Consider the following 15,303-nt stretch of genomic DNA (forward strand, 5'->3'; position numbering starts at 1 on the left):
AGTGGTGATGTCACCAAGTAACACATTAGCATAATATCCACACAGCCATTAGTCTGTCCCACCCTCAAACAGAAGTTAGTTTCAAGTCTTTTGGTTGCCTAAAAACTCAGCATTTGGCTGTACTTAGCTCCATCCTCTTGTGTCCCTTCTGGTTGCAAAAAACAAGATGGCGACGACCAAAATGCCGGCTTCGTATAAACGTCAGTCCACAAACCAATGGGTGACGCCACGGTGTAAGTGTTTATGTATTTTTTTTTTATTTTTTGTACTTATTAATTTTCACAGTTGCGGTTGTGTTGAATGACGGCATCCGGCGAGTTTGGGTCACCAAAGGACCCACGCATCTTTAGTCTTCAATGTCCATCCCTTCATGACCACAGTGGACCCGTCTTCTGATGACTTCAAGCAGGAAGGGGGCGGCCGTGGCTCAGAGGTAGAGCGAGCCGTCCTCCAATTGGAAGGGTTAGGGTTACAGCGCACCTTTGGGATGATCGGGAAATCGCATCATGGATGTGCAGCTGACAAAATAATTAAGGCAGTTCTGCAGGCAAAAGGGTACTAGCCTGCCAATACAAGTGTAGTGTTAATTATATTCATAATAAACAACCATTGAGTGAACATGAGAGATTTCTGTTTAAGTGTCTTTTTTTCAATTGATAAAATTCATAAAATAATCAGAGCAACGAATATAGAATATGTATTCTAAAGCCAAATGAATGTTAATGTTTGAAGGTTTGCAGTGGTGGTGTAGGTGGTGATGTGGGAGGGAAAGAAATCTGTGTAACCCACACAAGGCTGTGTCAGCTGACACGATGGTGAACTCAGATACGACGGCAGCGGCCTCGTGGAGACAGTTGCCACGGAGACCGGCGCACGTCATCCTGTAGCGGTTGCCATGGTCCTTTCTGACGTCAAAGCCCCTCGCAAGATGCTCAGGAAACCCCCTGGCGCGGTCGCCATGGATACTGGCGGGGGGAGGGGTGGGGTTTAGAGGAAGCGGAAGTGTCAGAGCAGGCGGAAGTGGTACTGCCCTGAATACCCTGAGCAGCGAGCGGAGGACGACTTGATAAACTCCCATCGTTCAGAGAATAAAATCGGGATTCCTTGTACGCTCTAAATGTGAGTTAATCTGCATATCACTCGATTATTGTATTGTATGCGGGGTGAGGACGCTCTTTCGGGGGAACAGCAGCCCCGGCGGTGGCCCCATTCCCTGCCTCTGCGGCGGAAGGTGCCTATTGTGGTTTGGGGCTGGGTGCGAGGATTTAGGCCAAGACCTGTGGCCAAAATTGCGAGAAATAACCCACAGGACACCTGGCGTGAGGCTACTCGTGCTCGTCGCGTTGAACAATGTGCTCGTAGATACGTTCTGAGGGCCCGGACTCCGGTCGATGCCATGCGTGGTGCGCGGTTGGCCGTGTAGGGAGGGAGAAGCCAGCGGCAACCAAGTTTGGCCATTTTGACAGCTTAGCAGCAGCCGTGGCTCGGCCGTCGTGAAAGCAGCATTTTTTTTAGCAGCCGATGCTAAAGTACAGCCAGTACATGGTGCATGGTGGGAAACGTAAGGCTAGCGCTGAGCTGCTGACGACACCCAGACAACCGACACATCTGCCCTGCTTACTCACAGAGTAATTAATAACCGTGTACCTAGCTCCGCTCCGTTATTGCGTAGTGAAACGACATGGAAGCTAACACACCCTCCCTATTTTCCGGGAGTGTCCCCCCTCCTCCTCCTCACCCCTCCAAGATGCGATTTAATTTTGAATTACTTTCGACATCATTGAAGCGACAGAAGACGGCGGGGATTGCTTTATTTAATCATCTCGCCGTTTGCGCCCGTGGCTTCGGCGCGTTGTCTCGCGATTCGCATTGAACTGGGTCAGCTACCGTTATCTGCTAAGCTAACAGTCAAAGCCAGCGGCCGTAGTGTGACGTTCAGCTAGCATGCTAGCTCTCCATCTTAAAAATTCCGCAGGGGAATGCGACAAGGAGGGCGTAGCTGTTGGCAGGCCGACTAACCGGTATAACCTCAACATTCACGGCCCGAGGGGGCAATTCTTAAGCGCTCCGGTTAAAAACGTGTACCGAGGCGATGGTTTTTCAAGATGATCGCTGTATCAGCGGACTGTGGGAAGATGTTGCACCCCATTACCCCCCCTCTCTCTGCGCATACGCCTGATAACCTTAGTAGTAGCTTAGCTGCTAGTTAGCTGCTAGTTAGTTAGTTGGCGTTGCTAACGTTGAGTGTGTTGGTGTGGTGCCAGATGGTTGTAGCTGGCTGGAGAGGCTAATTTCGATCATTTTCAATCGATCTAACGTTACGGGTCGCTGCGGCAGTTAAATGAGCTCAGTTGACGTTACTCGAAACCGCAGTACGCGACATTTTACCCAATGCTAAATGCTAATTCTAGGATGCTAAAATGAAACAGATTAGCTTTCGAAGGCGTAACACGGTTTGTCGGAATGACAGCGCTGCGTTAACGCCACATGCAGCCTGCAGATTCCACAAACTCACTTCCTATTCAACTTTACTGAAAGGCCTCGCCACTTCCACGCTATTTACCCTGAGCACATTTTCCTGTCTGCTTATTTAACGGCCTGTCGAATCCACCACGACTACGTTTGAAGTGTCAATAGCCGATTAACTCGAGACCAAAAGATGAGAACATGGAGTGGCCTGACAATTAAAATAATTCTTGGATTGAAATCCCTTCGATTATTATTAAAACAGTGTTTTTCATGAGCACATACGAATAAAACACTATCTAGGTTGTTTACGAATTGACATTTTGGGTCGATTTCGGCATCAGCTGAATATACTATTTTCTAATTACCTAAAATAATTAATTGAAATGTGCCATTGACAGATAAAATCTTAAAGGTAAATAAGATGACTGTCAACATAGTAGGGCTTCTGCAACCAATTATTTTCATTACTGGTTATTGTCTTGATTGTCAGGTCATTGGAATAAACGCCCACAATAATTTCCCAGAACCCAAGTTGATATAGCCCCCGCTGAATATCGAGATATTTAGTGTACTATCATATTCATGGAAGTTAACAATTGATTAAGTGCTGATTTTAAATGCAGAGTTGCAGACTTTCCATCAATTGATTCACTGTTTAAGATCTAAATTGATCCATTTAGACGTTTTAAAGTAATGCTGAGCTAATTTTAAGTGTTTGTTAGACATGAAATGAAATGTTACATTTCCCAGAGCCATTATAGCTGGTGAGGCTGTCTCGATACAAAATCAAATATCTATTGATAGTATATTAGTGTATTATTGAAGTATAAAGGATATTATAGCCTATTAAAAATAAATGTATACATTCCCTCAAAACTAGTGGCATGACATTAAAAGGTGCTGCTGAAATCACTCAGAGATCAAGAAGTGAAACGGACCTTGGTGATTCTGATGTTTACAAAAAACGTCAGATTTTCCTGATGTCAACCTCAAAACAACCCAGGGTTTTTAGCGATCTTGTTTTATTGGTATTCATTGCCCCGAAAATTGAGGAAATGGGTTTTTCTGAATTTCTAATCATCCCACACACTAATGGTCTCACCATTTGTTTTTTCACTGAACGAAAGGAAACACGCTCCATATCGGCAGATAATTGATTTCATGATTCGGCTCTTGAATCGTCACTGGAACTGTGCCATTGTTGCGCTCCCAGCTGAGATGTTCATAATTACGCTGCAGACAACAGGAAGTGCATGAGTTGCTGCAGCATCACACTTTGTGAATGACAAAGATCTTTTATTCATTATTTGTCCCTTAATGTCTTTTCAGTCAGGTGTGTGGTCCGCAGTCATGCTTTCATAAATGTCTATAGCAAAAAATTATTATTAATTATCACGGTAATTCATTACATTTATGCAATCCTTGTAAAGCATTCCAGCTAATTGGTTTGCTGCAACATCACCCATGGCTGCTGCAACGAGAGATATTAAAGTGAGTCACCGTTTAAACAGTGTGGCAAAATCTCTTGATGGCCTAATGGTAAATGTTTTCACATAATCAGTTCAGCTAGCCTTGGGATTCATTTAGTGACCTAATCGATAATCAGGCAAACGTGTATTAAGCATTTTTTTAACGCATGTTAAAACAATAAAGCACACTTATTTGATGCCATGAATTAAATGGAAGATTACGTCAAAGATTGAACCACCTCCTTTTTAATGGCGTGGCAAGTACATGTATGTTTTGGTGCCATCTGGTGGCGTCAAGTTTAACGTCGTGATTATATGATGATTATAGATGGTCACCGAAATTGTTCATTTTGAGAAGTTGTTTTTGACAATGTTTGTATTTTGTCCCAAATTACGCTTTTAGAGTGCAGTTAGATCATAAAAAACTGGAAATATGGCAGCCCTGTAAATCTGCCCACAAAAGGCAAGACAAGCGCACCGTCAGTGTGAGAAGAGCACTGGCAAGGGAGGCTGCCAAGATGGCAAAAACAGCTCTGAAGGAGATACCGGTTTTCATTACTGAGTTAAAGGACACTGTGTACACTATTGGTGGGTGCTTTATCAGTTACAAAGTCAACAGCATAGTGGGCTTAAAGAAGAGGAAGCTACTGTTGGGGAAACAAAAATTGCACCGCACCTCATTTGTAGCTTGCGTTCGCAAGAAGACGGTGAAACAAACGAAGTAGGAATCTTTGAACTGATGATGAAAAGTGGACTTTTTTTATGCTAAAGCCAGAGCACCACACATCAGCCTGACGCCGCCGTTGCGTGGCAAGCTGTGGGGATGCTGCTTGTCGAGGAAGAGACGTTTACATGTATGCAAAAGTAAAGGTTGCTGCAGTCTTTTTTAGAGAACTGTGACTTAGGAGAATTAATTTCCAGCTCAAATCCACACAGGAATGGCTCAAAACGAGAAATGGTCCTGGAGTGGTTAGCCTACATTATCTCAGTCAGATTTTGAATTTGCTGTTCACCTACAACAATATCACTGTTCTTATTTGTGAAGCTGATATAGAAATCTATTCTAGAAACTGCTGCCAATGATAACTTTACTAAAGGTTGACTTGATAAATCATTCTCTTGTGAATTAAGATTGTGTCAACGAACCCAAATTGCATCTGCCATCATTCAAATTTGTTGCAGAACACATTTAAAGGTCAAGGAGGGTGAATGGGAACCCAAAGAATCGATGTTTGATCAATGTATTATCTTTTGAAAGCCTTATTGTGGGCAACTGAACTCGCTTTAGGTCCTCGTCTCATCCAAGAGGCTTCTTCAGTTCTGGATGAGAGAAGAACCCAAAAGCGGGTACAGTTGCCTATGATAAAGTTTTCAAATATTACTATGACTGTAGTTTACTATTTCTATGAAGAAAATGTTGAAACTCAGACCGAGGGAGATGAGGGAACAGTGCAATAGTGCTGACTCATGTCTCGGCTTCAGGACCTTTTCCTGCACTTTTCTTTTGATTGTTTTTTTTAAAGATTTGAACCATGAAATAAAGCCAGACCGTAGGCTATACTCTTTGTGGAATAGCTTCAAGTTGGGGATGTGGGTTTAGGTTGATTTTGCTTTCGATAGCCCAACACTCATTAACCAGTAACTAACTGGTTCGTTTGTAAAGAAAAATAAAACAAAATGAGCTCCAATCAATTGACCAAACTTCATTGTAAACATTTTCTATGAAGGCCAATCAGATGACTCATCAATTCTGATTTGGAATGTTTTCAATACTCATTGATCCACTTTCAAGCCTGCTCTTTATATTATCTCATATTTAAACATTTTATTTAACCTGCGTTCTATCCAGGAAGTCCTTTGAGATTAAAATCTATTGAGGCAGAACCAGCCAGGATTGCACAATGACGACGTTTTGAAAATAAAGAGATTTAAAAAAAAATGGAGCATATTACAAACAGACGAGGAATAGCTGTTTGCACTCTCCAGTTAAAGGCTTAGCAGACGCAAACAGCCGGACACATGCACACACCCGGCCCGGCCCCCCCGGAACTCGCCACCATGCGTCCTGTTGGTATAATTGATTAACGTGGTTGCTGAAGCTTTGTTTCCATGGCAACTTAACATTAAATAACTGGTTTCAGACTGGAGACCACGTTCATTGAAACAAATAAAATTAAATCTAATACCAACAACAAAAATCCAAATACTTGAGCTTTGGTTGACAACTGAGATGTATTTGATAGAGTAAGAAATAGAAGTGAACTGCACAATTCCGAGAAGTGATACCTAATGCTTGTGGTTTTCATTAAGCTCATAGCGTACCTCTTTTGCCCTCCGTAGGGAAACCCCATCCTCAACCCCCTGCTCCACAGGGAGGTCAGAAAGTCAGGTAAGCTTCAAGGATGCTTGAACATAACAGGGTGGCATTTGAATTTCCCTCTTGTGGAAGGGTGTTCGCTGCGCTAAGCCTCCCAAAGAAGAAATGTGTCCAACTTTTGGTGATATGAGGGTAAAGCTGGATTCTGGTGTGGGTGCATTAACATGTTTACCTTCTAGTGTGTTCGTTTATTCTTTAGCGGCTTAGAATGTAGAATAAGGGATGCACAAGTTGATCAAATAAATGTAGATACTTGAAGCTGGTTAAAGCTGAGCGTTTTCAGTGAGATGTGTTGAGGGAGATTGAGGCAAGGCTGTGGCCTACTTAGACCTACAGATTCATCTGGTGAGTAGAAAGCCCTCGGGGAATAACTGGGAGCTGGAAAGGAGTTTTGACATTTTCTGAAGTACTGTTAGGTCTGTGACTGATTTGTAGGGACGTCGGTTTCAGTTAATTTTGTTTTCAATAGCCTGACACCCATTAACCGGTGACTGATTTCATTTTTGAGGTTAAAAAACGAAAAGCGAAATAACGGGAAATACAAGAGGGGCTTTTCGTTTACTCTGGTGCTCCACTGACTTGATGAGCTATCCAATTGAATGTTTTGTGTCATAAATGTCTTACCATTTATTCTATTGGCTTTGAGGTTTATTGCTGCATTTTAATCGGGTTATTTGTGCCCCGATTGATCAGCCACCAATCGATGTATCATTGTAAATGGTTTGATCGGTGGTTTTTCTAAAGGCCGATCAGATGAAGCATCACTTTAGAAACTTTTTCGATACTCATTTGCTTTCAATTCTGCTCTTTAATTCGCTATCGACCGTAAATTCACCTATGGGCGGACATGCTTATCACCGTCCGAAAATGTATCGGTGGTTTACCATTTGACCGTTGACATTTGATTTGTTCTTTCAATGGATCCTAAGATCACGTCCAATCTGTGCCAGCTAAGTAACCTCCCTTAATAATTTCATTATGGGACAGTTAAGCATCTTAATACATGTTTCAGCTTCCTGCCAAATGCACTTTCTCTTCCACGCTGTAGTGGTATCCCTTCCTCTTAATTCCCTTTCTTTGCCATGTTCCACATGTCATGGAGCCTCAGATCTTGCTCATATTTCTCAAGCTTGTCTTTGTATCGTTCTCATCGCCTTTCTCTACTCTCCTTTTCAATGCCTGTTCCTGCTGGTAGATGGTAGATTAAGTCCATACTCTAACTTCGTACTTCTTTCCCCCGGTTTTCTCCCTGCAGCCTAAAAATGGATAAGAACGACCTGGTGCAGAAAGCCAAGCTGGCAGAGCAGGCCGAGCGCTACGATGACATGGCGGCTGCCATGAAGGCCGTGACGGAGCAGGGCCTGGAGCTCAGCAACGAGGAGCGCAACCTGCTCTCCGTCGCCTACAAGAACGTGGTATGGCATCCGTCTCATGGTTAAATTTTTTTTGTTTCCTCCCACATCTGAAAATGCTCAACAAATGTAACTACACAGTCGGCTCATGATTTGGTTCCATTCATCTGTCAATATGCTCCTGAAACCCGCCCCTGTGAAGACAAAGAATAAATTCCTGCACTTGAAGTAGTAAGCATGAAACAAACTGGTTATTGCTGCAAGATTTTACAATATTCAAACCATATTGAATGGCAGTAGGCAAGTTGGATTTAAAGTCCCGCCCCTTGAATGCAGACCGTCAGTGTAGCGTTGACCTGCTCATCTATCCAGCTTAGCTCCAGTTTCAGATGTTGTCCATTTCTCATGCTTGTTTTTTGGAGGGTCAATATTATTTATTCTGAGTGGTATGAATAAAGAGACTGGAGCGGTGGACAGGGTCTAGAGGAGACTGTCTTTAAAAAAACGGAACAGAATAAAGCCGGCGATCAAAGTGATGTGAAAGTTCACTCTGTGGTCCACTTTGCTTTACACATATAGCCTGTTTATAGAATCAAACGGTATTGTTATCCATTTTTCAGCAATGCCACACATTATCCCCATTTTCTGTTGCCAAGCATCGCAACATATCTGACACCCATATTTAACACCTACAATGTATTTTAACATGATGATTTAACACCTTTTGGCTCATTTCCCTCCAAATTTATGGTTTTCTGTTCTTTCTCAAATCACTGCCAACTCTTTCTAAGGAAACATTTCTGTGGTGGTTTGGGGCAACTGGACATAATGTGAAGACTGTGCAGTAAATTGTCCTGTCTTGTATCATCACTTGCTAAAAATGCCATTTTTTTTGTGCTATTACAGGAGTAGCATCTACTCCATCTTGAAAAACTGTTTTTCCCTGATGTTTATTTTTAGCTCCTTTTTTTTTTTTTTATATGATGTGTAGTCTCTTTGCACTGCTGTCATTTGTTTATTTTTCATGATTTTATCATCTAACTATAAAAGCACTAATTATGTAAGAGCAACCTCAGGTTTTCCAGCGCTGCTGCTCTATTTGTTTCAACACGTTCCCGCTCCACACTTTTTATCTTGCATATGTAACCAAACCAGGAAGATTGTTTAAGTCACTCAGTGGGTGTTTTTAGTGTATCATGTGGCTCATGTGTAAACGTGTGCCGTCATGAAGTAGGATGGGTAAGCTTTGTAATTGGTATTTCATCTTACAAGCTCAGTGACATGGAATATATATATATTGTTTTGCCAATTATAAAAGTTGATTTAAATCGTAGCCTCCGATTATTTCTTTGCTTTAAGTAATTTCAGCATCATCAGGTTTTTATGAGGAAACGGACATGTTTCTTTAAAGTATTTGATGAAATTACAATATTTTCCTTTTACGTTGTTGATCTGCAAAGTATACCAAACGGTTTGAATCATTATTACTAAATATGTATTTCAGCTCTTTAAAAAAAAAAAAAAAAAAAAAAAAATCCAGGCCTGCGTATGGGAAATTGTCCTTTTAATGTCATCTCTTTGCTCTGCGTTGTTTTTGTCGGTGATAGGTGGGGGCCCGTCGTTCATCCTGGCGCGTCATCTCCAGCATCGAGCAGAAGACGGAGGGGAATGAGAAGAAACAGCAGATGGCCCGCGAGTACCGTATAAAGATCGAGGCTGAACTGCAAGAAATCTGCCACGACGTGCTGGTACGGAGATGGATGTGGGAGGTGGGGGGGGGGGGGGTAGGTCTGGCAGGGAACGAGTGGGTGTGAAGATGGAGAAAGAGGACGAGACGGGTGGTGGTAATGGACAGGGAGGAGGAGGACAGAACGTGTAACGAGATAAAGATGATTTGAGGAAGCACAGTGGGGCTGATCCCACCTGACTGAGCAGGGAACATCAGTTACTCAAGGAGACAGTAATAATGTTGCTGCACCATTTGGAGCGGTCACACAAAGCCGTAATGCTCCAGGGTTCCCACAGGTCATGGAATACCTGGAATAACAGGCAATTTCTGCAATATTAGGGAGTTTCTGGAGTATCAGGGAATTTCAAGGTTTTTCCATAAAGGGAAAGTCAGGGGATTTGATTTGTTTTTTTTGTCTGCTCATCACAAAGGCGGCCTGTTTTCACCTTCATTATATGTCATAGAAATTCAGTTAGTGATAGTCAGGGAATTTTACATTTGACTTTGAGAGGGAACCCTGATGGTCCTGATTTGGGTCTTGCTACCCCTCTGTGGTAGGTTTGCTCAATTATTCTTGTCTATTTGGTGCAGAAGCAAAAGGGTGCTTGACTTGAAGGATCCCTGCACTAGTTTGAGATGGATGTCATGTATATAGATTTTAAAAAAAAATACCTGGGTTGCCTCTTAAATGTGTAGCTACAGCTACGAGGTGAGAGAGGATGAAATACGAACCCAGAAAGTCCAGTTTGAGTTTTGCATCCATGTGACCGCCCAGTGGTTTGTAACAGCATGCGAGCTGTGGGAAGTGACCGCATCAACAATCACTTTTGGCTGCGTTATTTCTGATGTAAACGGTAGAATTACACCGATGTTGGTTCAAAGTCATCACCTGAAATGTGCGCGCGTTTGGTCGGTCAGCGCGCTGCCAGGTGATGTGCTGTTGCATTGTGGTAAAAGCTGAGCCAGTTGTCGGATGAATGAGGAATCTGTAGATTTTGATCGCATTGCTGTCGGTCTGAACAAGCCCCTAAAAAATAATGGAATTTTCTAAAAAGGCAATTTAGACAAAAGGCTAATTAATGGCGATTAGGGATGAGAGCATATAACATTTAATCGAGGATCAGGATTAAAAAAAAATGCTCACCTGACATAATTGATGCCTAGCCCTCACACTGCCAGGTCCTGACGAGGTTAGAACACAAATTGCTCAAGGTCAAACCATATTCAAATTTTTAGTGCCTGAGCCCACTTCTAATAATATCTCCAAGGTCAAACTGGAAGCCTCTGCAGTGATGTGGGATGTCTTTAAAGCAGCAGGCCGTGATGCAAATATGCCAGTGACCCTGATTGAGAAGATTAGTTTTTAAATTGTATTGAAGCTGTTTGTGCTGTTAAAATAAAACCGCTGTTCAACAAAAATTCTATGGACAGAAATTTGGCGTATTTGCTGTCAAAACAATGCATGCTAAACATAGAAAGTAGTCTTATTTATAGTAAACAGCTGACCCGCTGTGTTGTTCTACTGCAAATGTGATTCTGGGGAACAACCTGAATGGGAACGACAGACTGGTGGATGGCGACGAGCAGCGAGAGATGCTCCGGCTAGCCGTTGTTTGGTTGCTCACACCGCTGCGTCGGTGGGCGTGTTGGCCACGACACCCTTCTGGCTGCCTAGTTTGTCACGCTGAGTCAAAGTGTGTGACTATGTCAACTTGCACGTTCATATTCCACTTTGATTCTGAATTTGATTTGCGTTGTCATGAGACTGCCTATATTTCATGTCACAGGTATCCTTGCCAAAGTAATTGCGATTGAAGACATTATTCAGACAATCATCAAAATATGCATAAAACTTATACAATGGCAAATCAAATCATGTTAAATAAGATAATCATAAATCATCAGGTCTCCCTGCATACTTACAGGATGAATAAATGAAAAGTATTTGTGTCTAACTTTTATATCAGGTGACATTTGATGGTGAGCTTGACATCTTTTTCAAGCACCTCTTGGCAATATTTATGATTATCCCAATCGTGGAAATACACCACGATCAACTTTTTTTTTTTTTTTTTTGCAATCTACAATGAAAGACTATTTCATCCCATCCCTTGTCATGTAAACATGATGTCCATTTAGATATTTTTGGTGGATTTCCTCTTGGTTTCACGCTGCAGTCACTGTGTAAATACAGGATCTGCTGCTCCATTTTATACGTTTCTCTCCATTAACTTTTTCTGGTCGTATCGTCTGTTTCAGAACCTGCTCGACAAATTCCTCATTACCAATGCATCTCAGGCAGAGAGCAAGGTGTTCTACCTCAAAATGAAAGGAGACTACTTCAGATACCTGTCGGAGGTGGCCTCTGGGGACTCGAAGAAGGGTGAGTGTTCAGACATTAAGAAGTAATGTTTATAAAAACATGCACTTTTGATAAATCTATCTTGGTAAGCACTGCTAGAAGGATGGTGTCATTACATAGTTTGGCCAGCAGAGCGAGAAACACCAAGTTGATTAAATACGAACGGCAAGAATAAAATAATTAAAACAACAATGACATATGCAGGCAAATTTAAGATAATTACAACAGTCTTTTGTTTTGTGTATTTACAATAATATGGACTACAGGCCACAGACGTTTGTTGATCTACGCTGTTTAATTGATTAATGAGGAGGATCACCATGAAGCACAATGTGTGACCGCTGGTTGTTTGTGTTGTTAAGACACGGTGGAGAACTCTCAGCAGGCCTACCAGAAAGCCTTCGACATCAGCAAGAAAGACATGCAGCCAACACACCCCATCCGGCTGGGCCTGGCCCTCAACTTCTCCGTCTTCTACTACGAAATCCTCAATTCGCCTGAGCAGGCCTGCAGTCTGGCCAAGCAGGTGGGTGCAACAATTTCCATGACATCATTCGATTTAAAGGTTCTCGATTCTGGTTCGAGGTTCAGCGTTTTGTTTTCGGTTAGAGGGAATCGCTTCACGTTTCCTGCTCGACTTTTTTCCAGGATCCCCCTGAACGCCTCGAATTTAACAAATTTAAGTCTGCTGGGAGCTAAACCATAACATTGTTTATTCTAGATCAAATATATGACTTTACCAGCCATAGGTAATATTGGAGATGCACCTATTGATCACCTGACGACAACAACAACAGTTTTCTGCTGGTTGCCATGGCCGGTGATCAGTTTTTATATTATAATTCCCTTTTTCTTTATTTTTTTCCCTCAAACCACATTTACACATTCTGCTGCCGCATGATAATTTTGTCTGCCCACACAGTTAACTTCACACACTGGAGTGGCAACAGCTGGAAGTCCAAAATAAACTGTGGAGGAAGTTAATCAGACACTAATTATAATGTTATTTATTGTGCTGCTCAGAGTCATGGCAGTGAGTAGCTCGTCTGCCGACAGCACTGGTCCAAACCGCCACAGTTGGGGGAGGTTACATTGACTACATTATGGTGTGTTCAAACTCTACTAAGTAATACTGAGTACTGGGGCGAAGGTGACTTATAAAGCTGTCATGATTGTGTTGCAAATGTAATCTTGTATGATGTCGTTTTTGGCGAGAATAAATAAAATAGAGATCTAATTATGCCCCGTTTAGTTTCCCACCACTAACTCTATGCAGCTTTTAATGCATAATTAAAAACTTTTTATTAATCAGACATTTTTCCCATTAATACTATTTTTGTTTGAGTTTGAATTGTGTGTTTTATGTAAAAGACCACTATAGATGACAATAACGAAGTAGGTTTACACTGATTTCAGGACAGTTGAAATTTTTTGGTACAGTCCCAGGAGGACAATATGAATAAAGTTATTGTGCCGCCTTGCTGTCAATTATAGTTCTGTTCGGGCCCGTTGACAGGTGGCCCCTCCTCCACACAACAGCCTGCAGGTTGACCGTCATGATGGAGCCGCGTCCTGATTCAGATAGATTTAGTTAGAAGAATATTGTCGGGACTTAATCTAAATATCATAATATTAAAGTAACGTGAGTCATTGACCAGACAGATGAATCAAACCAGCGTGTGTTTCAAAGAGGATTTGTGTGGTTGAACGTCTTGTTTTCTCCCTGCAGGCGTTCGACGAGGCGATCGCTGAGCTCGACACCTTGAACGAGGACTCGTACAAAGACAGCACGCTGATCATGCAGCTATTAAGGGACAACCTCACTGTGAGTACCAACTCCGACGCACTGTTGTTGTTGTGTCCTGAAGTTGATCATAATCTAAAGTAGGTGGTAATACGGAGGATCGATTGTTGTGATTGTTCCGCCGAGTTTTCGGTCTATCACACGTTATCGGGATATAAGAAATGCTCATAATAATAATAAGTCACAAGTTAATAAAATCATATTTAAGAGTCATCCTTAGGGTTGTAGTAGTTGAGCTCTAATAAAGATGGTCTTAGTCTTCTATCCATCTGTTGACGGATCTAAATCATATGACTAAATATTTACATCCACAATTATACTAAGACCCTCTTTTCTTTCCCTAATTTAGAGAATGCAGAATAGAAGATGCAACAAAATCCTACAAAAATAATTGCGATTCACTTAATTATCCCGATAATTAAAAAAAAAAAAAAAAAAAAAACTTAAATAGCTACAAAACATCCTGGAACATTTAGCCAAAAAACGAATGTCTGATGTATTTGAATAGTTTTTGAACAAAAGGAATACAGTGTACTTTTCAGAGGATTTGTTATAATATTGAATCCTAAATTAATGGAAAAAGTATTTAAAATGAAGTGAGTCTGTGTTCACGGCGCCTCTCTCTCTCTCTCTCTCTCTCTCTCTCTGCAGCTGTGGACATCAGAAAACCAGGGAGACGAGGGCGAAACCGGCGACGGCGACAACTAGAGCGCACTTCACTGTTAACCCATGACCCACTCGCTTTCTCCTCCTCCTCCTCCTTTTATCTCTCTTCCTCTTTCTCCTCTTCTTCCTCTCTTCGTACACATAAGCAGCCCGTTCATTCCCCCGTCCCACTTTTTCAAGCCCAGCCTCCCAACTTCCCTTCTGTATAACCAACAGCATGAATAGCACCTGACCTTCAGACGGATATTTAAATAAAAAAAAGAAAAAGAAAAAGGAGGGGGGTAAAACAAAGAAAAGAGAAACTACTCCATCGCCCCTCCTCCCACCCTCCCCTTGATCATGGCACTCCAAGGCAGGCCAGCTGACTCAACCCACTGGTCGGTCTCGTCTTATCGCAGTCAGGGAGGGTTTTTATCCCAAACTCCAAAATAAATGGTCTTTTAAGAGTCCACGTTCTCCTCCTTTAATCTCCTTCCTTCCCTCCGCTCTTCCCTCTCTCCTCTATCCTAACATCTCAGTACATTCTCTCACCTCCCCACCCTCTAGTGACTTAATGCACATATATAGTTGCCCCCCCCCCCCCAGCTCTGTTGAGTTAATGCACTTATATAGATGCCCCCCCTCCTTCCCCGCCCTCCTCGCTCTAGTGACTTAATGCTTCGTTGTCCATCCCTTCTCTTTTTGGCTTTTCTTAGTGTGCTGGCAAATGGCTGGTTTTATTCCACTTTAAACAAAACAACGAAAAAAAGGTTATTAAACTGTCCGTTTATTTTCAACAAACACTGTGATGCTTAGTTTTTCCTCCACCTTCGCCACCGGATCCTCGTTTCACGGCCAAAATGGTGTTCAGCCGGGAGGGGGGAGGGGGTGTTTGTTGTGCTGAGGTTTATACAGAAGGGTCCTCCTACAAGGCTGTATTGTGACACTGACAATTCTAAAAAAACACAACAACAAAAAAAAAACTCATTTTTTTTTTTTTAAATCAAATTTTCCGTCTGAAACCCAGAGTTTCATTCAACGCTGTTCTGCGTATTTCCACTTAGGAGCAAAAACTGATTTGAAAACTTAATAAAAC

At 42.1% G+C, this 15,303-nt stretch overlaps 1 protein-coding gene across 1 annotated transcript; it reads left to right on the forward strand.

Moving 5' to 3' along the window:
* Nucleotides 1-983: 983 nt before the first annotated feature.
* On the forward strand, nt 984-15,303 carry ywhaba (tyrosine 3-monooxygenase/tryptophan 5-monooxygenase activation protein, beta polypeptide a). Its single transcript, XM_084034703.1, has 7 exons — nt 984-1,119; nt 7,571-7,730; nt 9,275-9,415; nt 11,656-11,779; nt 12,121-12,284; nt 13,488-13,583; nt 14,214-15,303. Exons 2-7 carry the CDS (start codon nt 7,578-7,580, stop codon nt 14,268-14,270), a joined length of 735 nt encoding a protein of 244 aa, XP_083890829.1. The 5' UTR covers nt 984-1,119; nt 7,571-7,577; the 3' UTR covers nt 14,271-15,303.

This window comes from Eutrigla gurnardus (genome assembly GCF_963514095.1).
Source record: "Eutrigla gurnardus genome assembly, chromosome: 2".
Taxonomy (NCBI): Eukaryota; Metazoa; Chordata; class Actinopteri; order Perciformes; family Triglidae; genus Eutrigla; species Eutrigla gurnardus.